This window comes from Heliangelus exortis, chromosome 1 (genome assembly GCF_036169615.1).
Source record: "Heliangelus exortis chromosome 1, bHelExo1.hap1, whole genome shotgun sequence".
Classification (NCBI taxonomy): domain Eukaryota; kingdom Metazoa; phylum Chordata; class Aves; order Apodiformes; family Trochilidae; genus Heliangelus; species Heliangelus exortis.
The window spans coordinates 26,810,348-26,836,958 of NC_092422.1; the positions used below are offsets into that span (position 1 = coordinate 26,810,348).

At 37.7% G+C, this 26,611-nt stretch overlaps 1 protein-coding gene across 2 annotated transcripts in view; it reads right to left on the minus strand.

Moving 5' to 3' along the window:
- Window positions 1-254: 254 nt before the first annotated feature.
- Window positions 255-26,611, minus strand: part of RNASEH2B (ribonuclease H2 subunit B) — a 42,063-nt gene continuing 15,706 nt past the window's right edge. Inside the window, exons 4-11 of one of the 2 annotated variants that reach the window (XM_071738713.1) lie at window positions 24,265-24,341; window positions 21,589-21,709; window positions 16,432-16,496; window positions 15,111-15,216; window positions 12,004-12,082; window positions 11,063-11,105; window positions 6,343-6,423; window positions 3,671-4,395 (exon numbers count right to left, since the gene is read on the minus strand). In XM_071738713.1, the coding sequence (XP_071594814.1) occupies window positions 4,288-4,395; window positions 6,343-6,423; window positions 11,063-11,105; window positions 12,004-12,082; window positions 15,111-15,216; window positions 16,432-16,496; window positions 21,589-21,709; window positions 24,265-24,341 (680 nt within the window). In that variant the 3' untranslated portion in view covers window positions 3,671-4,287. Of the gene's footprint in view, window positions 411-3,670; window positions 4,396-6,342; window positions 6,424-11,062; window positions 11,106-12,003; window positions 12,083-15,110; window positions 15,217-16,431; window positions 16,497-21,588; window positions 21,710-24,264; window positions 24,342-26,611 lie in introns of those variants that run through there. The other variant, XM_071738720.1, reaches the window with a different exon arrangement.

Sequence of the window (26,611 nt, forward strand, 5' to 3'; positions counted from 1 at the left end):
CTTTGCTGGATATGGATCAGGATGCTCAGCACCTAACAGGACTTCAGGCGCTGATCCAGCAAAGCACTTACCCACACGAACAGCACTGCTGACTTTTAGATCACTGCTCATGTGCTTAACATTAGGCATGCTCATAAGTGCTTTCCTGGAAGAGCCTGATAGTCCAATAGTATGTAAGCTATAAAATCTGAAGCAGTGTATGTTTAACACACCGCATGTTTAACAATGTTAATCTGCTGAGATTTGCTTTTTCTTGGAACGGGGCATGTCTAACTTCAAGCATTTATTTTCAGAAAGCGAGTAAAAAAAAGCCTTTAAAAGCTGCTCTGAGATTATGGCAAGTTAAATTAGTACTAGTGAGTCTCCTTAGGCTCCTTTCATTTCTTCTTTGCACGTCTTTGAGCAGGCACCTAAAAAGGAAAGAGAAAACTCAAGTCATAAACATGAATCTATTCAAGTAGCTGCCCATGCACTTGGTTTCCCTTTTAAAAAAACATTGTTAGATACAACAGAACACCTGAACTCTTCTAAATTTCAGATCTGAATGCAACATCAGCCAACTATGCCACCTTTTCCACTGAAAATACTCTAATCACCAATTGTCACTTCTACAAATAGAACAAACTTTATTACTTATGACTGAAAATAATGTGCAAGTCCAACACTTATATTATATATGACCCTAAGTCATTGCTGGTATTTCCATATGAAGTTTTCCATGCCCACTGGTGTCAATCCATTTGCAATGTGAAATCTAAAAAAAGTGGTGAAGGGAAGAACTGCTTAGTTCCAAAACAACAACTACAAAAGCATCACAGCTCATCAGATATTTACACACTAACATGTAGAGATGGCATCTTAATGTCAAAAAGAAATAAAGTAAGACCATATCCCTATATTGGTGCTGTCCTACTGAGCTAACCAAGGAAGAAACAGCAAAGCAGCACTTTATAATGACCTTCTGCTACTGCTGGCCAGCCATGGTAACTATATTTAAATCCTCATTGTGGTAGGAAATACTGTTTTATGTATTTGGCACCACATGCTCTTCATAACTCCTTAAAGATACATGTTGAGGAAGTTTCAAAGTTACTAAGTGTATTTCATTCTTTCCTAAGGGGAAAAGTTTTTCTTTTCACATGAAAGCTCTAATGGCTTTTGGAAATGGCTTATTTTTTTTTTGTCATGCACAAGTTCCTCCTCAACCAAAAAGCACAGTCACTAATAAAATTACTATTGTTGTAAGTTACAGCAGAGCTGACAGCTGAAGTTGAGATGTGACACACTAAATCACAGCACACCTATGCACAGAGGAAGAAGAACTTGGTCCTTCAGTGCAGTAACAGATGTGAAAGTCACACACAGAGAAAGAAAAAAATCACTACCCACGATGGGAAATCAGCACAAAGACCTCCCAGCTCTGTCAGAACTGTCCTCCTTCTCCTAAATTCTGACCAGAAAAAACAGGACTTCTTAGAAGAAAGGTTCTGGAAGTGTGCAGTCAATGAAAAGATGCATTCCCAATATTTGTGACACAAAACATTTTAATTATTAAAATCCACAGCCTTAAAACTAGCAGACTGAATTATCCAGAAGAGCTTCTACCATTATCTGTCCAACTTCATGGTTCCTGTTTCTCATGTAACCCTCTCCCACTCTTGGATTTCCACTCAAACATCTAACTCAAGCTTGTCCACCATCTCAACATCAAGTGCTTGGAGTTTGCTTCCCATTTCTACATACAAAATTCCTTTCCTCTCATTTACCAAAATACTCCCCCCCACAGGATGTTGCTTATTGCAAAAAACTTCTCCATTAACATGACAATATGTGCTTTTCCTTTTTCTTTCTGTCCTTGTAGCATTATCCTGCAGTTTGAGTGACAGTTTTCAGAAGCTGTCACCACTGGAGCATCCCTTTTTCCCCCTGATATGAAGTTGGGCGTGAGGTCCTTTGGCTGTCAAATAAAACTGCTGGGCTAAGTTAAATGTTTTTCAAAATTTAATCCTTCAAATTCACGACTGCAATCACCAAATGTTGGTTCTTTTCAATCATAGCAAGGACCCATAGGATAAAAAAATAAGTGCTCCTGTGGGGCTGGTTTTCACACACAGTCTGGACAAATAATGTAGGAAAAAAGTTTGAAGGTAACTCTAAAGATGATGTACAATGAAAATTATCACAACCATTGACATCTACTATTAATTTTTAAACTCATCTGATAGTTAATGGCAGAAGAGGAAACTAATAGGGTTGGTGAAATTCTCCTCAAGAAATACAGCTGAACAACAAGACAGGAACTTCTCTATGTCTCCATATAAGAACTCCTGGGGTTTTCTGTGTCCCCTACTGCTCTCTACCCATTGTATTGATTCAGAAAGTTGACATTAATGACTGAAATTTTATTAAAAAACCAAATGGCTTGGAATAGATGTAACAATTATAACTGAAAAATCAGTAAAGCTTCTGCACCTGAATAAACGCTTCTCAATCTATGTTCAAAAACTAGCACTACAGGCTGATTTTCAGAGATATGAAAGACTGACAGTATTGATTCCTTAGAATTCCTGAAAAGCATTTTTTTTAAGGACCCTCATGTTGGTTCTAGATAATCCACTTTGGACAAATCTTTTTAGAACTGGGAACATCGATTGTATCCTATTGGGAGGTCATTCACTTTCATTAAATAAACTTCTCTTTAATCAGACATAATTCCATAGATTTCCAAGTATTTTCCTCAATCTGGAATTCCAACCATACCGATGTCCCCGTTTACAAACTATGACCAAAACTTCGAAAAAACCTTACTGGTTTGAAAGGCACAGGAACCCCAACAATTGCAACACTGCACACAACACACAGCAAGGCTTCTCATCCATTTTTAAGAATGTCATAGAGCTCTTCAGAAACCCCACTGTAACTCATGGGGTGTCAACAGCAGCAAGTAAGTCTGCAGTGGAGAAATGAGTTACTAAGAATGATGAGATTCATACTTTCTCTGAAACTCCCCGTTATCAAGAGATAAAGGCAGATTCTCAAGAGATAAAGGCAGATTCTCAACAGAGCTGAGGTAGCAGAGAAGGATGTACTTAAAGAATGTCTTTCTAAAACACACATTGCAGCTGATCCACAGGAACAGCTTGGTGGTGTAACTGGTGAATGAGGCAATGAGTTAGTGTGGTGCAGAACTGGCCAGACCTATACAAATGACCCCAGCAACTCCCATCTCTTTTTCAGCTCTGTGAAATAGGGAAGATGCAACCCAGCAGAGAGCTGTCCCTCTGAATGTACAGGAATACCCTGGGATGAGGAAAGAAGACACTCAAGAGTGAGTAGTGTGTTTTAAATAACAGTCCAGTCCTACCTTGAGCAAAACTTATCCAAGACAGTCATACTTAGGCTTTTCAATTATGCATCCAACTTTTTTTACAAACCCCAGTTTTGCCTTTCCCTAATTATTTTTGTAAGGGCCTATTGACTTTGGAACTGAACATAAAAATACCCCTATATTTATATGTGTTAAGAGATTTACCATGTAATCACAAAGTCATGCTGTAATTTTTTAAGGATTAAAATTTATACACAACCAATAAAATACCAAAACCCCTTTAGAAATGTCCCTAAGCATAATCTAACTCGTGAAATATACAACAAATACAACAAACACAAATTTGTTACACAAGGCACTTTATTGCATTACATGCACATTGACATTTATTGCAGTTTGCTTCTAGCATATTCAAAACAATCAAAATCCCAACAGACACTATCTTTACCTCAGTAAATTACCACTAATGGCATTGCTTACATCAGCACTTAGATTTGGGTCAACATAAAAATCTAATGATGCCATCCTACTCTGCTGTTGTACTGGGTAAAAAAAATCTCTAAAAAGTCTCAAAAAATAATGCTGCTTATGAACAAAAAACCCCTCTCCTTAAAAACTTATCAAAGGAGGGCATGGTTCCATCACAGAATGGAGTGCAATGGAGGAAACTCTGTGGTAGCTCTGACTGAGCTTGCTCTAGAAGAAGCAGCAGCACAGTACAGCACCATGTGGGCAGTCAGGCTGCCCTCCTGACCCAAGCTGGAATATCTGCAGGGTGCTGCCTTGCCCCACTGAGGCATTACAAGTTTCTCCCACAGTAGCTCAGAGATCCCTTCATCACACTTCACCACATCGAGAGACATGCCCTGCATGCACTACACTAACAAAAAAACCCCAGGAGACATCTTTAGCTTAACCTAAAATTAACCACTGTATAAAAGTCTTTCAAGAACAAATCTTTATTTTGATGCTTTAGGTTTGGAGCTGAAGAAAGTAGAAATGGATTTCATTCCACTCTTATCAACTTTGGCCAGAGCCTTCTGTGCTGCAGTCATCTTGCTGTTTGCCTGTCAGTGAAACAACAAACCAAGAAAGATAAGCAGCATCTCCATAGGAGCAGAATACAAGCTACAAACTCCTAAGTACAGAAGTCAAGCAAGAAGTCGAATCACTTTCTTAGGTTACACCAGTAAAGCTAATTTTATGCAGGCTTTAAACTGCAGGAGAAAAACCTTACCAAACAAATTTGAGATTATTCAAACAGAAAAACACTTGTCACGAATTACTTAACCTCAGACAAAGACAAATAATCAATTACAAGGACAAGGAGGTGAAACATCTTCCCTTTCTGCAGAATGAGGTATCCCAACTCAAACGTTTACTTTGGGATAATCCCTGAGTGTACATTAAGAGGAATAATGCATGCAATATAACAGATGCACGCTGTACCCTCCGACTCAGTCTCATGATTATGCTGTCAGCAGGCTGAGTTAAAGTCTTGCATTACAGATGACAAATAATTCACATTGACTTATGATCAAAGACTCCATGCACAGTGAAAGAAAGGGGATGGAGATGGAAGAGCTAAGAATGAAGAAGGTAACTAACATGTGCACAGCACTTTGAAACCACTGGGACAACCTCCCAGACTTTTACACCTAAAACACATTTTATGAGCCACGTTTTATAGAGCTGACCCCACTTTTCTTTTTTACGTTTTAAAATGCTATGTTTTAAATCTCTAGCTGTTTTCCCTATTAAGAAAACTTTGCATTGACCTTTCCTCATGATGCTCCTCAGTCTGTAGGACTTCACAATTAGAATACTTGGGACCAGATAGAAGGTTGTGGGATAGGATGGAGATATTCAACAACCGTATGATTGTCTGTGTTACTATACAAACAAAACCAGTGCCAAAGTATTTAAAAAGGAGTAGTATACTGTACAGAATCCAAGAGCTATCTTTTCTTTCCCAGATTCTCTCATCAGTGTGCTTCATTATTTCAGAAGTAAATCATATTTAATGTTAAAATGAATTATCTCTCCTCAGCCTATTTCTATCTTTATGTGCAGTTCAAAAGCTATAGGTACTTAATGGGGGCCAGGGGGAAACAGGAATGCTTTAAATTATTCATCACCTTCACTTGGGGGGCAATCTTCTTACTTCAATACTAGCATGTGCCCTGAATATAAAAAATTCTGGGGGTTTTGAGGAGAGGAAGGAATGCATCTGTTTAGCAGCTGCTTCTCTTTGCAAAGGGATAAAGAGTAGTCAGCATTAGTCTGAAGGTCACAGCACTATCACAGAAGGCTTTTTTGGTTGCTGATGGACTGAAGAGATTCATTTTCTTTCAGTGTTCAGAGAAATCAGCCAGTGCAAGCCTTGTAACTTTGGCACACACAGACAGCATCTATTTCTTTTCACATCTCTGTTGCTCTCCTAGGAATAGTTCAGTGGCAGGCACCACTGGCCTCAGATTTGAATTGGCCTCCAAACTTGTGTTGGATCTGGCAATCAGCAAGCTCTGCGTTGCTTTAACTTCATTAACTTGACACAAGTAAGTGCACAAGCAGTATTTATGGGCAAAAATAAAGCCTGTCTTAGCATCCCTTCAAACTTACGTGAATGTTGCCATCTTTTTCTTTTTGAAATGACTGAAATTTAACAGTTTCTATCAGTAAGCCATGGAATTTCTCATCTAAAGATCTCAAAGAACTTTGCAAACATCAGCCAAGCAGCTTAACGTGTCAAAGTCTGTGAGGTTCACTCACTAGAGTGTTTGCTGAGAAAATCTGTCAAACACTGACACTATGTGATAGTTCAGAATGGGACATTAAGCGTATCAAAGTCAAATGAAACTGAACAAGAAGTTCAGGGAGATGAAACTACAGATATCTGCCATTTGGTATTTGGTTTAGTTTTTTTTAATGTGTTTTGGAGGAGAAAAATAGTATTTATGTTGGATATTGGTCTACGTTTTAGCAAAACATGCATGCATGCAAGGCTTGCTTACCTTTTTGGTTTTCAGATTGTTGCTGTTAAACTTAGTATAGTCTTCTTCTATTTCCACAGGGACATCTGACAATTTCCTTTTCTGAAATGTTAAGCGTGAGGAAGTTGCTCTGTCAACCACTTTTTTGACGTACACACATGGAAGTTTAAAGCTTTGGCTTTGTAATGTAACCATAGCACCAAAAAAGAAATGGCAGTCAACTGAAGAATCTGCAGTAGCAGTGGAAGATTCTTCTTTGCAATTGTCTTCTTTACATCTAAATATATAGCATCTCTACAGCATGCAGAAGAGACCATTCAGTGTCATGGGAAGCACTTTTTTTTTTTTCTAGCCTTCTGAAGGAAGACTTCTAGAAATCATGTGAATCCTGGTTTTCACTTCCATGGCTGTGACTTTGGTGTCAAGAGTCAGAGAACCTTTACAGAACAGCTGTTGGAAATTAGTATCTAAGAGCCAGGGAACCTGGACTGTGGTCCCCACAGTCTCATGGAACTGCACAGCAACTCCAGTGTTATTGCTATCTGCTAACACAAGTGGATCATTATCCAGTTTACTATCTGTGCACAAGCTTTCGAAGTAATTATTTTCTACAGTTTGGCAACAGTGAAACACTGACATATTTCTGCTGACTGCTTCATCACTTGAATCCAACAGTGTACTAAGAAGCTTGACTCTGCATGTGCTAGGTGCCTTCTAACTTCAGAAATAATGGAAGTGAATGGTTCTCGGCACTTCACATGATTAGGCTGTAAGAATGAGTATTTCTTTCCATAAACTGTGAGCATGTGTTTAGTTTAAAGGAGAGAACCTCTTGGTATGTTTCCAAAAGGGAAAAAAAAAAGTATATAGTATTTTACAACACTGTATTTTTATTATTATTATCATATATCTGATATTACAACCCTGTCCTTAATATCCTGTGAAATCTAAACTGTGGCCTTCCTAGGTTTTGTGCCAAAGAGAGTGATTTTGCAAGCAACTTGGATGGTACCATACCTTTTAAGATCCTGCTTTATTCATTTTGTTTATGGTGCTTGTGATCTCTCTCTCCCCCCACCTCTCTCTCTTTGGCACAGAAGCCAGGTCTGCAGCTTAGATTTCTCAGCTCTTAGAACCAGATCCAACAGCAGCCTTTTCTTTTGATTTCAACGGGATCTGGATCAGCCCCTGGAGGAGTCTGTTTACTGTGCTGCGATTACATTTTCAAATGACAATCTAATGAATAATTACAATTCCCCTCTTTTTGAAATCTGATAAAGTTTGTAAAACTTACAACAGAATGTCTGCATGTCGGCAAAATATTTGCTTTTTAGTTGTAGCAGAGTCTACATATTCTTTGTAGATTTCTGTCATTATCTGCCAATTGTCAGACTCCCTGTGCTGACAAACTGGACAGTACGATGATTACAAGATCAATGGTCTACAATGAATACAAAGCCCATGTAATTTTGATTTAAACATTACATTAGAGTCCAGACTGTACCTAGTTTACTCTTCTACTACAAGATAATCTGTTGTACTTCTTCTGGTAGCAGACACTGAAGTTTCTAAATCTCTCCTCCCTTCAGAATGTATTTTAACATGATTTCTAAACATGTGACTTTACCACAACAGAAAATACATGCTAGACCCTTTCTTATTTGCAATAATCCTATATTTTGTCTGTCAACACACTTTGCCCTCATGAACAGAAATGTTGCTACAAGTGAATGAAAACAGTCTCAACTAGAGGTTCCAGTGTACAAGCCAGCCTTGCTCATTGGAGATTGTGAACTAAAGGAGCATTACAGTTTCTGAAGCTGCAAAGACTTAATACACAGAAGCATCACACACACTCTGGTCAGTGCTCTGGAAATTAATCAGATCCTCAGCAAGATTTCACTGTCCAACAACTGAACAGTTGTAAGCCTCACCTCTGTAACCAAACTGCTGAAATAAAACTATTTTTATAAATAGATTCTCAGAACTATCCCAATGGTATAAAAGCTATTCATACATAGTATGTAATGTACATCACATGTAGTTTAATACAGTTGTTGTAACATGCTTATATGGCTAATGAATATCAGTTGGCTCCTGATGTGTGTTTAATATTTCTTACAATGCATAAAGATAATTCGTAACTTAATCAAAGGGCCAAGTAACTGTGCAGCCAGAACAACTCTAACCAGATGGAAATAACTTATATCCATGGATATACATTGGAGAACAAATGCTATTAATAATAGTAGGGACCAATTACTCCTGCACGTGCTAGCTGACACACTGCTTAACAGAACATTCACTGAACCAGCCAGAAATTTTAGACTTTGTTTTGGTAAGTAGCAGGAACACTGCAGGAAAGGTTGGTGTAGTGAGTAAATTGTTTCAGTAATTATATTAAGGCTGCCTTGCTTTAAATTAAGTGGAAAGGGTAATTAAAAGTGGGGTTCTTAATGAAAAGTGGTGCAAACTTTGCAAACCATATGCCTTACTCTCTATGCCAAAGAAGGGACTTGATGTGTGAGAAGGGCACTTGGAATGGAAAAGAAAAAGAGGGGAGAAGTGATTTTGAATCTTTTGCTTCAAACAAGGTGAAAAATCTTGAAGGAAAGAGTTTCTCAGACTAAACTATATGAATGTTTTCCCTTGCTCACACAGATGTGCACATATTCCCTCCCCAAGACACTAGGAATAAGCACAATTCTACGATGAATGGGGGAAAAAAAGACTGCCAAGAAAAAAAGAGATATTTGTTTTAGGGGTCAGGTAATACTGGGACAAAGTGAGAACTGCCAAAAAAGTCAAGCTGAGTTAGACCTTGGAAAGGAAATTAAAACAAATAGTAGAAGGTTGTTTAGCCACAGAGGTAAAAAGGAAATCAAAAAAGAAAAAGTGAAGCTGCTATACAGTCAGGATTGGATATATATTAAGGCTAATTTATGTGTAGCCCCAAAATGGAACAAATCCTTTTCAACAAAGATGAAGAGGTTAAACACAGGGAGAGAAAAGAGAATACAAATCACTCTATTCAAGATATAAGTAAAACTCAATATGCTGACACTGTTGGGAAGCTGCCTGAGAAATCACAAGTCCAGAGACAAAACTTGGCAACTGTTCTATCAGGTAAGGACCATATTGCTCCAGAACAGCCAAACATCCATCTATATGCAAGGAGGAAGAAAAAGTGATAGTAGGCCACAGCAGGATGGAGGATGGGGGAAGAAAAAGTGAAAGAAGGAAGAATAATGATAGATGAAGAGTTACTAAAACTCTTTTAGAAAACTAAACACATGTAATGCCTACCAATTGATCTTTTTTTCTCAAAGATAATATTTTTTGTTTCACAAGGCACAAGGATTGCTAGAAAACTTGACATCGTGCCACTTAAGCAACTGAAAGACTGCATAAGAATTTTAAGGTGGATAAGAAACTGCATAAAAGGGAAATTAAAGCAAATAAAGCAGAAAGGGATAATTGGCACTTTTGAAGCACCATGGACAATATCTATTCAAAATATGCATTAATTGTTAATTAAAGATAACAGAATGCTGATATTTGCTGAACGTACACCACCGTGTAGCATTATGAATATATAAAAAACTTGTAACACCATGAAGGAAAAGGCAGAGAACTTTTAAGACTGGAAACATTAAAAACAGATGCAAAGTATAGAAGTACAAGGTCACGTATACAGCAGCTAAGTCCATGCATTTCTCGTAAATCTGAATGCTGATCAACTGAAAACTGCAGTGGAGAAACAGAAAAATAACAACCGTGTGTTTTAACTGTTCACAGCATGACTGTGAGATATCTGGTACACCACACAACAAGAGAGGCAAATGGGATTCTAAGATGTAATGAGATTAATTACTTTCAGTTAAGATAAGGTGGGAAGAATGCCACCATATTGTACTAGTAAAGGTTTTACTGTGAATAATTATTTTTTATTCTGGTCACCTGCTTTGAAACAATTGAATTCATCTTGGAATAGGTGCAAAGAAATGTTCCTGAAACGATGATGAAATGGAGAACCCATATTACACAACCAAGTTTGGCTTCACAAAATGAGAACATAAAGGATATATGATTTCCTTTTACACATTGAGAAAACTAATCTCAGGGAGGGAAAAGAGCCATTTCAATTAAAAAAAAAATAGTGATAATGTTCGTACAAAAGCACAGTGGAATAAATTGGCCATGAACAAATTCAAGGTGGAATTTACAGGAAAGTTTCTGAGCATCAGAGGAATGAGGTTATAGAATGGTTTTCCAAGAAAAGTAATGGAAATAGAAAAATCCTAATGAGACTTACAGTGAAGAATGGTCAATATATGAGAGATTATCCAACATGGTTGTCTGGGAATCCATGACCCAGGAGGTCCTTTTCAGGGTCCTCATAAATTACATATGAAAGAAAACCTATGAGGTCATATTGTCCCATCAACCTCAATAAAACTAAATAAGCAAAACACATATGAAAAGACTGCTGACCAAAACCATAAAGTATGCCTCTCTCCTTCCCTCCCCTTTTTTAAACAGGAAAACCAACCAAAATATTCCTTATTAAAAAATATGAAGTACCTGGTAAAACTTCTTGTGTTGTTTCAGACTAACTTTTTACAAGGCCAATTTACTTATTATATTCTACCCACTGCTTGACCTAGTCTAGTTTTAATAATAATTCAGAGCAATTATCTTACAACACAATGTATATGTCAATATTTTAATATTCTCCTACCTTCACTGGCGGCTCTGATGCTGGACTTTTAAGTTCTGGGAGCCTGCAGAACAAAAGATTTTAAGTTATAAATTAAGGCAGCTGGACTGCACCACCTAAAGCTTGTAATTCCTTCCCCACAAAGGCTGCTTTGGCTATCAGCTGCTCATACATGGCATGCATTTGCAAAAGCTCATGGACTCTGTATTTATGACTTAGATAACTAAAACAGAGCCAAGCACCATACAGAAAGTCTTTTTTAAAAGTTCCTAGATCTGGCAATCAAAACAGGAGAATTCCACCTTACTTTCAAAACCTTGGCTATTAGGAAGATGATATTGAAAACCACGTAACATCTTTTCAATGAAATTGTTAAACTACAGGACTTCAACTGGAAACAGCACATTTTTCCACACGCCACGGTAACAGAACCCTTTGAAGAGAACTGAACTGAGGGACAAGTGCAAGGTCCCAGTGACACTCCCAGCAAAGTCTGCTGCTGGCAGGGAACACCAGGATGATGACTTTGGCTCCCCTTCCAGATTTAAATGTAAACTAACACAAGTTAGATATATGAAGTCAAACCCCAGCAGCACTGAGTTGAGCAGGGAAAAGGAAAGAAGACTGGAGATGAAGATTCTACTCCTGGCTCTGCTGCTTTAACTCTTGCCCAGACACATTGCCCAGGGTCTAATGATGCAACTGTGTAACAGACATATGAGGTATACATTACATATCTCCTTCAGTCCATGGTCCTAAACCATGGGACAGCTGGAAGGGAGAGGGACAACTGGAAGTATAATCTACATTTGAAAACAACTGTATTGAAAGTATGCCAAATATAGTTTCATTGTGTCATTCACTGCAACCTTGATGAACAAATCTCATTATTCAACAGAAATTACCAAAAGGACATTAATGCGTGCCTTATAAAACTAGTGCTTATCTGGAACAATACTCACCCTAAGTATTTTAACAACTCCTTACTCAGATCCTCAGGAATATATTCAGATATTAACCCATGGGCATACCGTACATAGTCTTCAGGAAGAAGGCAGGGAGTGGGAAGAAGAAAAAGAACATTCACATTATACAGTCACGTTGCCTTAGCCATGCTGCACGCATTACCATAAATCATAAGGTTGAATTAATAGTAAGAGACTTCTAATGGATACACTGTAATGGTTCTCTATGTTGAGTAGTTTATGTTATATGACACTTGTAGGTTTATTTAAAAAGTAAAGACTTACTACACTCATTTTGTCAGCACATGTTATTAATATCTGCTGTATGTACTTTACGAAAGCTGTTCACTTTCAGAGAATACTAGATATCATGTATTTTTCCGAATAAATTAAATTTTAAAAACCTGCAAAAGTAAAAAGCTGACTCAACAGAACACGCAATCATTAATTTTAAAGCATCTGGATCTTACAATTATTTGGCAAGGGCTTCAGTACTAAAGTACATTTTCTGGCTTTGACTGAAAACAATTAGATGAGACAATGAGTCTATTTCAAAGTCTTGTACTTAATTTCAATACTTTATGGAAAATGCCAAGGCCTATCTAAACATCACTGGCAAGATGGGATAATTATCTGTGGAAATATGAACTACTAGAAGCTGTTTTCAGTACAGGGCACTCCTGCTATAAATGTTTTTCTGAGAGACTGGGAAAAAAAAAAAAAAAGTGACCCTTTTATAACATGAAGTCCTAAACCAGATCTTTTCCAGTCACGCTCCCCACAAGCACTTACTGATTGTGGGCTGGATCTTTAAAACTTACTGTTGTTGGGGCTGCTAGGGAGTACCTGCACTCATGCACATGAAATACTTGCCAGACGGACATAAGCTGAAATCACACCTCTGAATTCAATATACAACAGGCCAGCTCTATCTGTTCATATACCTATACACTTGAGAGACTTCAGAGGCACATGGTAAACTAGCTTCTGTGTGGTAAAGAACTTTTTCTCCTGTGCCAGAGACACTCTCCTGGTTTGGTTTTTTTGTTTGTTTGTTTGTTTTAATCTAAAAAGCCCAATACAACCAGGCATTGAAGCATAAAAATCTGACACCAGAATATGCATTCCAACTACACCAACATAACACTTTTAGTATCTCCTATCTGTACTTCTCCCTTCCTCTACTGCCTAGGTTCATCAAGGATTTGTCACTCCCTAAGCCCACTCTAGGGTCAGGAGAACAAGGAAATAATTCCAATCCAAGACAATTTCACCTCAGCACTTAGTGTGTCAAATTTATCACTTAAGAATCATCTCACTCTTCACATTGACACTGAATGGCGAGGCCAAGTTAGCTGCTATTATTTTGTATTAGATACAAAATCCATTCCCTTTTTCTTTATGCCTTGAAGCAATCTTCACTGATTTCCTTTACCAATTTTAAAATACCACTGTTTGCATTCTAAGGAGTCTGTGTTCTCACCCTAGCCTCGCTTTGTTATTAACCTCCTGTCAAACAAAAGTAATACTTGTGTAGCTCCTTTCTTTGTCTTCTGAATGAAATACTCAGGTCTCACATGTTAAACTTCTGCTCCTTCCCCACGTGCATTTATATCCTGCCAGATTTTTGCCCTACAATATCTGTAGATGCTAACTGCACATACCCCTCTATCTATAAGACACTGAAATTTCATTATACCCCAATGAAAGCAATTCTCTACAGAAGTAAATTGCACTGTCATGGCAGTGAAAGAATCAGACAAGAAAATTAGTCTTATTAAGATTAAGTGTTGACTAAGGTCCATTTGACTTCCTGTCATTCACCTTGCTACATACAGTGGGACTGCCTCCAAAACTTACCTACTTTTAACCCCTAGTATTCCCTATTTAAATGTTGCTCTTTTAAACCTTAAAAATGCTTTTAAAAAGACTGTTATATTCATGTTACTCTAGTTAAGCAGGAAGGTGGGAAAAAAAACTGCAAAGAGCTACTTAATTACAAATTTCAGAGATGAAGTATTTAAGCACAGTCAAGATGGTTTCTGTCAGGACAGTTTTCCCTTTCTTTAAAGAAATGGGGCTGGGGAAAAGGACGAAAAGCTACTGTAGAATTAAAATCACAAGTTTTGCAGCTTTGCCTCTTTTTAAAAACCATATATTACAATCTCTGTTCTATAAAGCTGTCTAGTTGCCTCTTAAATCTCATTTATGTTGTTTCCTTTGATATCATTACTTGGTAAAACTCATTTTCCACTTTGTCAGCAAGTTGCTTTGTTTCTCCTTGTTTTTCAACAGCATGCAGACTTATGAATCATTGCAGTAAGAAACAATTTGGTTTTGTTTGTCATGTTCTTAAATTTCCTTAATTTTCATTAACATTCAAAGAATTTATTCAAAGCCCATTATCAGGTTTCTCTACACAACTTCATATCTCAGTAACATTCAGGGCATTGCCCACCGCAGAGAAAAGGTGACTTGGAGGAAAACAGGATTACTCCAGAGCTTTTGGTACCAGTTTTTTTAATTTCAGGTCAATTCAACACACATACTACTTAAGGTTTTTTGCCCTTAGTAAGCATACACTTGTATATTCTACACGTTTGTCACACAAAGTAATGTTTGGATGAGGAGCTCTTGATCTGTGAATATGACTTCCTAAGATTCCTTCCCTTTTTGCAGAATTAAGCAAAGAACATTTGCATGTTAATAAAATAATAGTATTAATAAAAAAGGAGTCTGTTGTCATACAGAGACACTTACTGAGTGGATACTTATATATGCAGTATAAGCTTGCATCCCAGACAGTCTCAGTTCAGCAAAGCATTTCAGCATACATTTCACAGGGAAAAACATCTTCTTTAATTAAGGAAAAGTTAAAAGATTCCCAGCCAAGACATACTGTTAATTACAATGTAATCTTATGAAGATACCAAAGAGTTCAGAAAAGTCAAGTCACAGTTACAACACATATGGCATTTTCTGTACAAGGAATATACTTACTGCAAAGGCCAATTTCAATGCATTTTAGATTCTAACAATGAGTTTTATCTCCACAAATACGACTTCACAAAAATGAAATTAATTACAATGTTTAGTTTTCTTACCTTCTTCAGTATCTGTGATCTGTTTACAGCTGATATATGTAGCTGCATGTAATCTTTCACCTACAGTTATATTGTTGCTTTTAAGTGCTTTCACTGTTTGATTGACCTATAGGAAACCAGAGAATGAAATGTCAGTATCAGTGTTGTTATGCACATGTTAATGCAGTGACAAGGCTCTTGTAATTTTGTTTCAGGCATATAAAACACTCAAGTTATGGACTGTGGTGAAATTTAATATACATTTGTAATGACTAGCATATGAACTCAAAAAACCCAAAGAAAACAGCATGCCTTTGAACATGTTGCCTTGGCAACACAGCTCCAGTTTTGCAGCACCCTAAGATTAACTGAGCTACTCAGATGCAACAGCCATGATTATACAGGTGAGAAATACACCTGCTTGGAAAACAGGGAATGACTGAGCTCAGTTGGACTGCAAAGGCATTTCCTGACGGAAACAAAAGATTATGGACTTTATAGGACTCTGCTATGCTGAATCTAAGAGAGATTATTGGTAGAAAGAGATATTTTCAAGAATGCAAACAGGTACCTGATCAATTGTAAATATTCAGGTATTCATTGCACAACAGATATCCCCATGCCTCTTCACTGCAAAAAGCAGAGCAGATTTTGTGTTTGTGTTGACAAATTTAAACAAGGCTCCCTTGCATCCCATGATGCATACAATCTTTTTCTACCAAATAGCATCATTGTAGGGGCACACGTGCATGAGTAAAATGAGATTCACCTTCTTTATACCAAAACACAGACCACAGCAAGCTTAGCTACAACATTATTTTACTTTCTGCTTACTGTACAGACCTCTTGAACAGCATGATTGGAGCAGGATAGCAGCAACCATACCAGGACCACTCTGAAAAGCTCTGCCAAAACTTCATGAGGAAGCCATTTGTATCACAAAACCAAGCTGTCCAGCTTTAAAGCATGGCAGAACTTAAAAGCTGCATCTGTCATAGCTCTCTCTCCAGTCGATCTGTGAAGTGGGGAAAGCAAAAGACAAGCCCCTCACGTTCTGCAAAGCCTACAGAACACCGTGATAAGCTGAACTTCACTTGAACTTTTGCCTCCCCACAATCCATGAATCCCTTTCATGCCATCCTCAAGAGGAGGAGAAACACAACAAACCTGTCACCTCATCACACTCCCAAGTGCAAGAGCTTCACTATGATGTCTGTCCTTTGTGAAAGACACCTATCTTGAACTGAGGCACACCACATGGCTCAAGTGCACATATGGACAAGCTAATAAGTATTTTCATTTTAAACATAAAACAATTTTGAAAGCAAGAGAACCACAATACCTTTTTTTTTAACCACTTCAATGTCTTCTCTTGGCTGTATTTGTGGAATTTCTGATTGCCAATCTCTGAGAAAAAAAAATAAGTAAGGGGAAGAAAGACATGGCTGGTTTGAATTGCATTTTCAATACATTTAAAATCTTTTAAGTTGTAGATACAGCATGAAAGTTAATTTGCAGCTTGCACATGTTTGATATCAGAGCAGTCATTTTCAAAAAATACTGAAATGTGGAAAAATAAACAGACTGAGCTAATATGAAGAAATCTGAACAACTTGACAATTTTTTAATTAGGCCCTAACCCAGTAAAGCATCTAATTTAATAATTGTGTGATTTAGGCTGTCTGAATTCCCTAAGACCCTTTGCAAGCCCTTGTAGTTTGCCAAACCTTTACTGTTCTGTGTCACCAGACTGATCATTTTAACTACATAGTTCACAACACAGAGTGATGAAACAACAGGTTTCACAACTGTTGTGTTTTGGTTGGTTTTTTATGGTGTTTTTTTAAACACAGTAACTTAAATCTTTATTTATGGAATTCCAGCACCTAGTAACGGGACATGGCAGAGAGTTGGTTAATGAAAACAAACCACCCACCCTTTTAAAAAACCCTTGCTCTATTAGTTCCGGTAGCTCTCCCCCTCACACTTCACAGGTGACTAAAGCAGAACTTTTACTTCTACCCTCCATTTATGCAGTTTAATATAGTGTCAAAAGAAAATACAGAATCCAAAATACTGAAACACACTCCTTGTGGGAGGAAGTACATGATTCTTTTAGGATTTACTGAGCAACATAAATTAACTCAATGATACAAGAATTTCAGAAAGTGTTTCCCCTGTGACAACTGGGGTATCATGAACATTTGCTATTCACATGTGATCAGTTACCTGGAGACATGTGAGGTCACAGTGCTGAGGCAAACGAGAGATAAAATGACAAAGACACATGGGGGTTTCAGTATAAAAACTCAGTATTAATTCACAGAAAGATACATTTTGGAAATTGAATGAAATGCCTAATAGGAGTTCACAGGAGATGTTAGAGCCCACTGTGTTTCAGTCTTTGACAGGTATTTCAATAAGTTTTAATCTTCTGTATTCCATTCCCATAAATACCTACATCTGTTTCATGTCATTTACTGATCCAGTATCATATTCCAACACTCAGTTCATGGATTTTCCTTCTCCCCTTGCAAACAACAACATATTATTTATGACTCCTTCAGCACTTCCCTCTTTGAGGTTTATCTTGGCTCTTTCAAATTGCATACAAATAGCTAACTATTGTGTGCTCTTTGTATATGCATGGTAGGGGGTATGGAGGGGTCAAGGAAAGCTGTTTACAGATGAAGTTTAAATCTATGTCAACAGTTGCAGAAAAGTACAATGCAAAAATTCTTCAGAGAAAAAAAAAAAAGGGAAGAAACCCACTAATATACACTTCGCTTCATGAAGTTGATGAGTTGCAGGTAAAGTAATTAGCTGTGGCTTGGCTGGCTGCAGCCTTTAGGACTTAGAAACTTCTAAACAGCTCTGAAAGAAAAGAAGCAGAAAATAGGCAACATGCTCTGGATACATAACTTGCTTCTCACAGAGCTACCACAGTTTGGTTGCAAGTGTAGTGAGTACAATTTTTAGACTCCTCAATTATCTACCAGAGTTCGAGGAAGGGACATCCTCTGGACACCATTCCCCAACCCATGCTGAAAAGTAATTCTAGTTCAGATTCCCAGGCAGACTCCCCAGCAACAGCATGATTAAGAGTGACTCAGTTAGGGAAAGGAAATGTAGAACTGTGAAGCCATTCTCATTAAAACATGTGAAAAATAATTACACTGAAGCCTTCAGAGATCACTTTGTTTGAAAATATTTTGTGTGCTTGACAGTTTTGACTATTGAACTCTAGCAACTGACAATATTTGAGACCTCTGAAGAATTAAAGTGAGTTATGAAAGTCACAAACTGCTGACAAAAGGATTCAATATTGGAACGTGGATTTAACATGTGATGCACATTTGATATTGGTGAGAGTTAGCGACTATGTTTGATAATATAAGTATATATTGGAAAGCCTTTTGTTCCCTAATGTGTCTGGTGCCTATAAAACTGGTCTGAGACATCTGGAAAGACTGGGTTTGAAAAATACAGATGGAATATAAGTGGTTCTACAATTAAATAATATGTTCAGTGATCGGGTAATCGCTATGTAGACTTGGAAGTTTCCCTGATGTATTGTTGAGCAAACTGCCTAAAGCACATTTTAACATCCATTTTCTCAGTGTTTTCCATAACTCTGAAACTCATATGGCCCCTTTTTTCCTACCTTCTGGGAATTCAAGCTTGGCAATATTACTTAGTTATTCTAATCAGGTAAGTTTTCTTGGCTCTTCATGTTAATCACATCAGACAAGATCACAGAGCAGTTTTTGCCTTGCAAAATGAAACAAAGAGTAAAACTCTAGAACTGGAATTCATAACCCTCTCTTAAACCTTCTTCGTTGTACTTTCTCTCTGATGTTTGACTGTATTAACAAACAACCTGCCTCACCCAAATTTCCACCAAAATTAACTTTCAGTGCCCTTCAACAACAAGGCCAGGCAAGGTGGATTTCTGCTGATCTAGTGAGTGTAAGCACTCCAGGGTAAGAATTTGTTAGATAGATGCTAAACACCTAAAAAAATAAATTAACAGTGAATTAATTATGTTGTTAGGTTCTGCCAAACAGATGAGAGCTGCAGAAGACTCAACAGATACCTCGTGTCCTGAAGTTCTGCTACAAGGAAGGCTACCTAGTGAACAACAGGTCTTAGAGATAGAAAGAGTACCTTAGTCATAGTATTGACATTTTTTTACAGGCAACATGAGAAAATCAAACACATAGAAGTGGACTGAACAGAAAGGCAATTTGTGCATGACAGTCAAGCAAGGATCAATGTGTTTGTTGCATAACAAGATGCTTCACTTTATAAAAAAGAAATAAATCCTAAGAACATGCCCTACTGTTATTTTCAACCCAAGCCAAATCTGAACAAGAAGGGCAGCAGCAGCTACATGCAGATACGTGCCTAGGGACATCCAAGAATGTCACATACAGCTGGCATGTCCACATGTGCATAGGTTTAGTGACAAAAGCAATTTTCACCTCCCATTTTAAAAGAAAAAACAGGAACTGAACACAGCTTCTCTAACAGTCAATATAATTTTCCTGTAAAATGAGACAAGCTTGCAGGTCTATGTAATATAGTATTAAAAACTTCAATGCAAAGTAAGGAAGCAGGGTAAAGCATCTTCACTACTGCCCAACAGAATCCAATTTATCAGAGGATGCTCTGGCTGACAGCAACTGCAAATACAATTTCAAAATGGATACAGAGGCTACAAGATTTTAGACCTTGTCTATAGCAAATATTTTTTTCCTAATTTTTGTTTTGCTGCTAAGAAGGGAACAAAAATACAACCTAAAGGCAGCACTGTTGTTTGGAGGAAGCGCCCTTTCAGAAAAATAAACCAGATGTTGTCTTACATTTCTATACAGACTTCTTATTTCCACAGCCAAGAAGACTTGGCATGATTTTTCACCTTCTCAGATGGGTGCACAGAAGTTTAGTAGCTCCTTAGCCAGTACTAGACAAGATACAGGGCACAACAATTGCCTAAAAGGTTAGTAATAGGTTTTCCTGGAAGTCTTTATCACTTCATGGAAAGGCAAAAGCAATTTTGCAGATAAAACACATCTATCTTAAAGAAGCTTTCTCAAAAGTCAGAACTCACCCAGAGAAAAAGGGTGCCTGCTCCTAAAGATACTGAATGTAATGGTTTTCTGAAGGTTCTTTCAGAACTCCAGCTAACCCAAGACTGTAACAACAGTCTTGCTGCTGAGTTTTCTGCTTTCCTGTTGAAGAGATCATTTTCAATGGAAACATGTCCTGCTCTGAAGTTCAAATTCATTTTTCTGAGGGAAGAAACTGCCCTACATTACTGTGTATGCATCATATCATAGAAGCTACACTTAAAACTTGTGCATCTACATCCTTCAGGAAAAACTCACTTCTACTCCCCCCCCACTGATGTTCTATATAGCAATAAAGAGGTATGGTTTTTTAATTCCTAGCAGGGTTTTCAGTCTTCCATTACCTTTCTCTAGCCACTTCCCAACTATCTGTAGATCACTTAAATATTGCTCCTTTTATATAGCAGCAAAAAGGTCATGAAAGTAAATTCCTAATGTTTCTGGGTTTTAATCTCTGTACCTGAACTCCTTGGAGGAGCTCTACAAGCATAATGATCAGACAGATTATTTGGTTTGCATTTGATAGTAGACTCCATGTTCTCAGACTCCTGTAGCTCCTCCTTTAGATGCCATTTGCTAGCAGGAAGTCAACAAGCATATATAAATGCTTTTTAAAGCACTGAATATAAAAATGGAGGCCTTGCATCTTTTACAGATCTGCCAAACTGCAAAAATTACATAATGCTCCTCCCTGTTCCCTAGGAAGCATATTTTGTCCTCAAATAAAAGCCCCCATACCAAAGGGAATTTTGGGCAAAGGCTGACTGATACTTTGATGATTTTTTCCATTTAGGTTTTCTCTCTCATACAATTAAGCATCCCAATGAAGTTTTCTATCTAAAAAAATCAGGTCTTTGAACTTAAACCCACAACACTAAGTGATGCAAAGCTAGAAAACTTGTGATCTCCTTTCTCAGCAGCATCTCTCCAGCTTCTTCCTACTTATTGTTTGAATGCTTTGCAACAAAGGAAGAAAAAAAGCCAAATGGATAATGGTTAACTTCTTCCACACCAGACCATCCTATGCCAAAAGAAGAATTTAAAGAGATATAAAACTTTCATCAAAAGGCAAAGGAAGTTCACAACACACAGAAGAATGTCAAGAAGCCAGCTTTGATCAGTTATCATTTCTATGATGCCTAGCAACAAACCTGCACAAATTACAGAAGAAAACCTGAGATCCACTCAATACTATTCACAATAGTGCACTGACAACTTCTAATCCTAATATTCTCTTTTTAAAGTACAGTCTTGTCCTGTACCTTGGGTATTTGGTAAAGCAAAAAAAAAATCTTGAAGTCTATCTTGTAATGACATGACAGTCCTTTTTTTTTGCCCCCCAGTCCCCTTTTTTTTTTTTTTTTTACCTTTTTCTTCTGTTACATGATGTATGTACTGTTTAGCATCTGCACACTTCAGCAGCAATGGGCAGTTTGGGTAGTCTGAGTCTAGCACAACTTGGGTGAGAGGCTGGAACTTTCCTTGTTGCTGAAAACACACATCAAAAGGATTACAAAAGTGTAATTATAATATTAAGACACATATACACACTACACATATATAGAAATGTATATACATGCAATAATCATAACTTTAAAATAAAGGATTTAAAGAAGATCACACTTCGAATGGTAACACATGACACATTCAGAAACCAATTACAAAGCAAATAATAAACATTTATTTAAAACAAGTAAATACCTGCAAAATGCTGAACTCCTAAATTACTGCACTTAAAAAGACTAAATTTAAAACAACATGGGGAGAAACTAATGTAAACTACAGCAGAATTTTTTGGAAGATGACATAAGACACAGTAGTCAGCATGTGCCAACAGTGTTTTAGACCAAAACCTCTTGGATTAAGCCCAGTGTCATAACTTCCATTCAAATTTTGCTTTTCCTTCCATAAAGATAAATCTCAAAGGAGCAGGGCAGCTTCTGGAACACAGTATTAACCTTTCACCTCTGCAAAGTCAATTCCAGTTTGGCCACGGTATGTATATAAAGTAATTTTGGCACAACTTAAATAGCCCCACACATGACAGAACCATCAAACAAATTTTGCTGTTGCCAAACAATGCATAATCATTCAGCAGGGTTTGGCACAATTGGCAGCCTTCCCTTTGGAAAGATCCTTAAGCGCATCAGTACAAAGACTCTGTGAGCTCTCCCTCCTTGGAGACTGCATGGTGTAGGAGCCAAAACTCAAATCATTATACCAGTCAGCATGAAAAAAACCACTTCAGTATATTGCCTTCACTATTAATTGATCCTCTTCCTAGACAGACAGAGGCTTAATATAAGTAACCATTGATTGTTGTATCACAAAACAAACAAACAAACAAACAAAACGCCAAAAATCCCCCTCTAAAGGATTTAAAGTTTTTTTTCTCCTGAAGAAAAAAGGCACAACAACAATGGCAAAAAAAAGTGTGAGAGACAGAAATAAAGCTGCAATAAACTGTTTTGCACAGAAAACTTACCTGCACAAACTTGCCTGTGTCCCAGAGCAAGACAGCCACATTTACATTGTACAAGGACACAGAGCCTAAGCCAAGAAAGCCTGCTGGAAAGCAGATGGCTCTGCTCAAAAGACACATTAAGCAACCCTGCACCACACTATCAAAGCCACAGAATGGCACAAAGGATGACCCTAACGTACCCAGTGGGTACCTTGATAGTCATTAGTTCAAGCCAGAAGTGACTGTGCTGCACTCAAGCTGACCCAGCACAGGGTACCTGCTACACAACCCTCAAGATTTCCCTTTACTGAAGAATACGCTGACTTAGGAAGGGCACTGCAGGAATGCATTTCCCCCTGCTTTGTACCCAGAACTCTATGCATTTGTCTTGCATTATGGCTGGCCTAGAAGACCAGAAAACCTAAAAACAATGTACTGGGAAATTAAAGGGCAGTAAAGGACCCTTCCCATGCACAGAAGGAGCAGCAGTAGTTGTCCTTTACTCAGGCTACTTCAACTCTCTCCCACACAGACAGAGGAGATTTACTGTTTCCCTGAACTAAGCTTTCAAAGGGATGCTGAATTAAAACAGTGTACAGTGCCTACCCTACTCTTTCTGAAATTACTTCTGTTGTGCCACTGAAGCAGGAACAGATCACAGAAATACAGAATATGACTGTACATCCTATACCATAAATAATTTTAAATAATTACAGAATAGATTACTGGTACAAGTGTGTAGTAGGACTTTATTCCTCTCCCACACAAAACCTGTTATTCTGCTCTCTCCCTGTGCAATCTACAGCAGAAAATAGTGAGCAATTGTATAGAAAATGATCTTACAGAAAAAACTCTTAGAATGTGTAAAGTGAAATCAGTGCTTCCCTGAAACAAACAAAAAAAAGATTAACATTTATATTTTATGTCCTTTTTTCCAGAGGCAGATTATAAATAATAGTTCAGTAACTATGCCTATGCCTTCTGATACACCCCAGAAATTTAAGTGAGATTTTGTCAAGCCCATGTTAAATCAATTAAGCCATTTATTAAGCATCCAAATTTTGAATACTTGATCATTCAACTGCTCTTCTATGATACAAAATCTCTATAAACACTATTTCTGCAAGAGGCAATGTTTCCTTCCAAGCTGACACAACTGCCACAGAAATGTTCTTCCTTCCCCATAGCATTCACATTCTTTTCTTTTTCCCTTTCTTCCCAAAACAACTCACCTACTGATGCCTATGATAAGCAATTGCTTATTTTATTCTGGAGACATCTCCTAAGTTTAAGTTCAGTAATTCTGGGATAGGCACTCACAAAAGAACCTCAGAAATTCTCTGCTTCTCTTAAAAAGGAAGAGTTTCTTGAGACTGCAAGCTGACTCCAACAATATACTTTACTGACCAAAAAATGATGCACATGAATATACTTCTAAGGTGAGTATCTCTTCTTCAAATCAAATTAAATTTCCATCATTATGGAACCACTATTTGAAAATTAACAACTTCTGCAGAAAATGAAGTCAGAAATAATATTTTCTCTGGAGAATTTAAATGAAAAGATAAAGCAGGCTTACCTCCTTGTCTGCCTTTATGAGGTAGTAAAGTATCAAAAATAAGGGGTCCACTGGTGTAACAAACAGCAGGCGTCCATCTAAGTGACAGATATATAAAGATAAGTTTAGTACCAAGAGGCACAATATGTTGACCTTTTTTTCTTTTTTTAAGATTTTTTCAAGAGTGTGGGCAAGAGGAGATTTTTATTTTCTCAGTAAGTATACCAATATTTTAATAAAATGGGCAGGAAAATGGTAGCTGTGAATCTGTATTAAAAATACAGAGTAAACTCAATTCTCAGCCTTGCCAAACCAAAGTACAAGCTTCATCACACCTCTGCTGGCTTTCAGCTCTCTTAAGCTTTGCCTTTTTCTGGACTATATTAAAACCAGCATAATTGAAGCTGCCCTCTATTGGTAGACTTGGGTGTAACAGAAAGTTGTTCCGGGATACCAGATGTACCCTGCATACTCTAAGCAACACTGCTGGCAGAAGAGGTAGGCAGGGCAAGAAGTAATTTCAAGAGCTAGTTAGGTTAGGGCTGCCTCTCATCTGTACAGGGAAAATCTGCATTCAGTCTCCTAAAAGAACAAAATAAACTTAAATAGATCAGAAAATACAGCTCAGCATTTTGTATTCAAAGTTACACACAAAGGAAGAAGTTGATCTCCCATTGAAACAGACACCTCTGCCCATCTGGAGCTGGTTGCAGAACAATGGCTATGTCAAGCCTCTTGTATAATTGTAGATAATTGGAAACAATGTAACATCAAGGAAATTGACTAATGAGACCCAATAAACTGATGACAATTTGACATTAATTAGCAAACCAAAAGCAAATAAATATAATTTTTTTGTTTTAAATCACATGATTAAGATAATGAATGCAAATTCTATTGCAATGGCCCTAAAACTAAAAAAAGATGAGGTGGGAAGAATGTGGTTTAGACAAAGTTGATACCAAATCTAACATCTACACCAGTAACATGATGCATTATGTGAGACAAAGCAAGCATCAGGACTACTTACAAACATAAAAGCTTTGATAATAAAACTAAGAAAAGAAATACTTGCTCAAAGCTTTCATTCAAATGCTTTCAGCTGTACTTCTAAGAGAGGTATTTTTATTTGTTCTAAAGAGTTCACAGTCACTATGGGTGTATAAAGACCTCGGCCCTTCTCTGCAGATAACAAGATAATTTGCTTTATCTGCAAACACACAGCTTTTTTGTGTTGTTCTTCCCCTGGCTGTTTCAGAGATGCAGCAGCCCTATAATGTTCAAGAACAGTACTCCTCCCTGTATCTTTCAAAGAAAACTGAGGCAATGATTCCTTAAGGCTAATGATTCCCAAGGGCCATAGTGAAGGTTAGAAAGGGAGGGGGGAGAATACAACATGGACCTAACTGGAAGCAGGAAGCAGACCCAGTCTTTTGGCTCACCCCCAGATGGAGCAAGGAAAAGCTCACAGCCATACCACTTGCACTGCTATATGCACCTGCAGAGGATGTTTAAAAGTTAACACACACTTTGGGATATTATCATGAAAGAAGTCTGGTGAGGTTGCTTTTATTTATTACTATAAATGGTCGTTTTTCTAAAGCTAAAGTAAAAAAAAAAAAGGACAAAATTAATATAGTTTCATCTCCTGAATTAATATTTTTTGGCTGGTGTGTGGACATACTGATAGAAAAACACTACTCCGTTGACATCCTTTGGTGAAGGACTGTTAAAGATGTCACAAGCAGTTACCTAAGTTTCCTCCTCATTTTCAGAAAGGCAAACCAGGATCAGAGAATGACTGGGATGGTAGGGACAAGCTCACTTCAGACAAAACACTGAAATGGCACCTTCAGACAGATGGCCTATCCTGATATCCCAGCAGTCCCACAGGGCACTACAGAGGTTATTAAAAGAAAGCAAGACCATACATTCCAACACTTGGAGCTCTAACACAACCACTCTGCTTTGCTAGCTGCAGCCTCCCAGCCCTTTTCCCCTCCTGCAGGATAACACATATTATTTACACTGAAGACTTGCTGGTGTGATTGACAAGGGAAGCTAAGTATTTTATGGCACTTCAGTTTAAATACAATTGAAAGACTTCCCCCCAGTCCCCCTCCTTCCTCAAAGACAAATGAACATCTGTCTAATTGAGCTTGCCAAAGGCAGCCTTTTAAAAAGCAACCACAAAGCCCCCAGCCCTGGTTAAATCCAGATGGCAAATGAGTTTGTCAGAAGGTGGGGATGTGATGCAGCATGCCTTAAACAACTAGGAAAAACACCTGTAAATTTACTAGAAGAGAGAGGGAAGGTCTGTGTATGAAAGTTAGTTACAGCTGGGGGAAGGACACTTTGTTTTACTCAC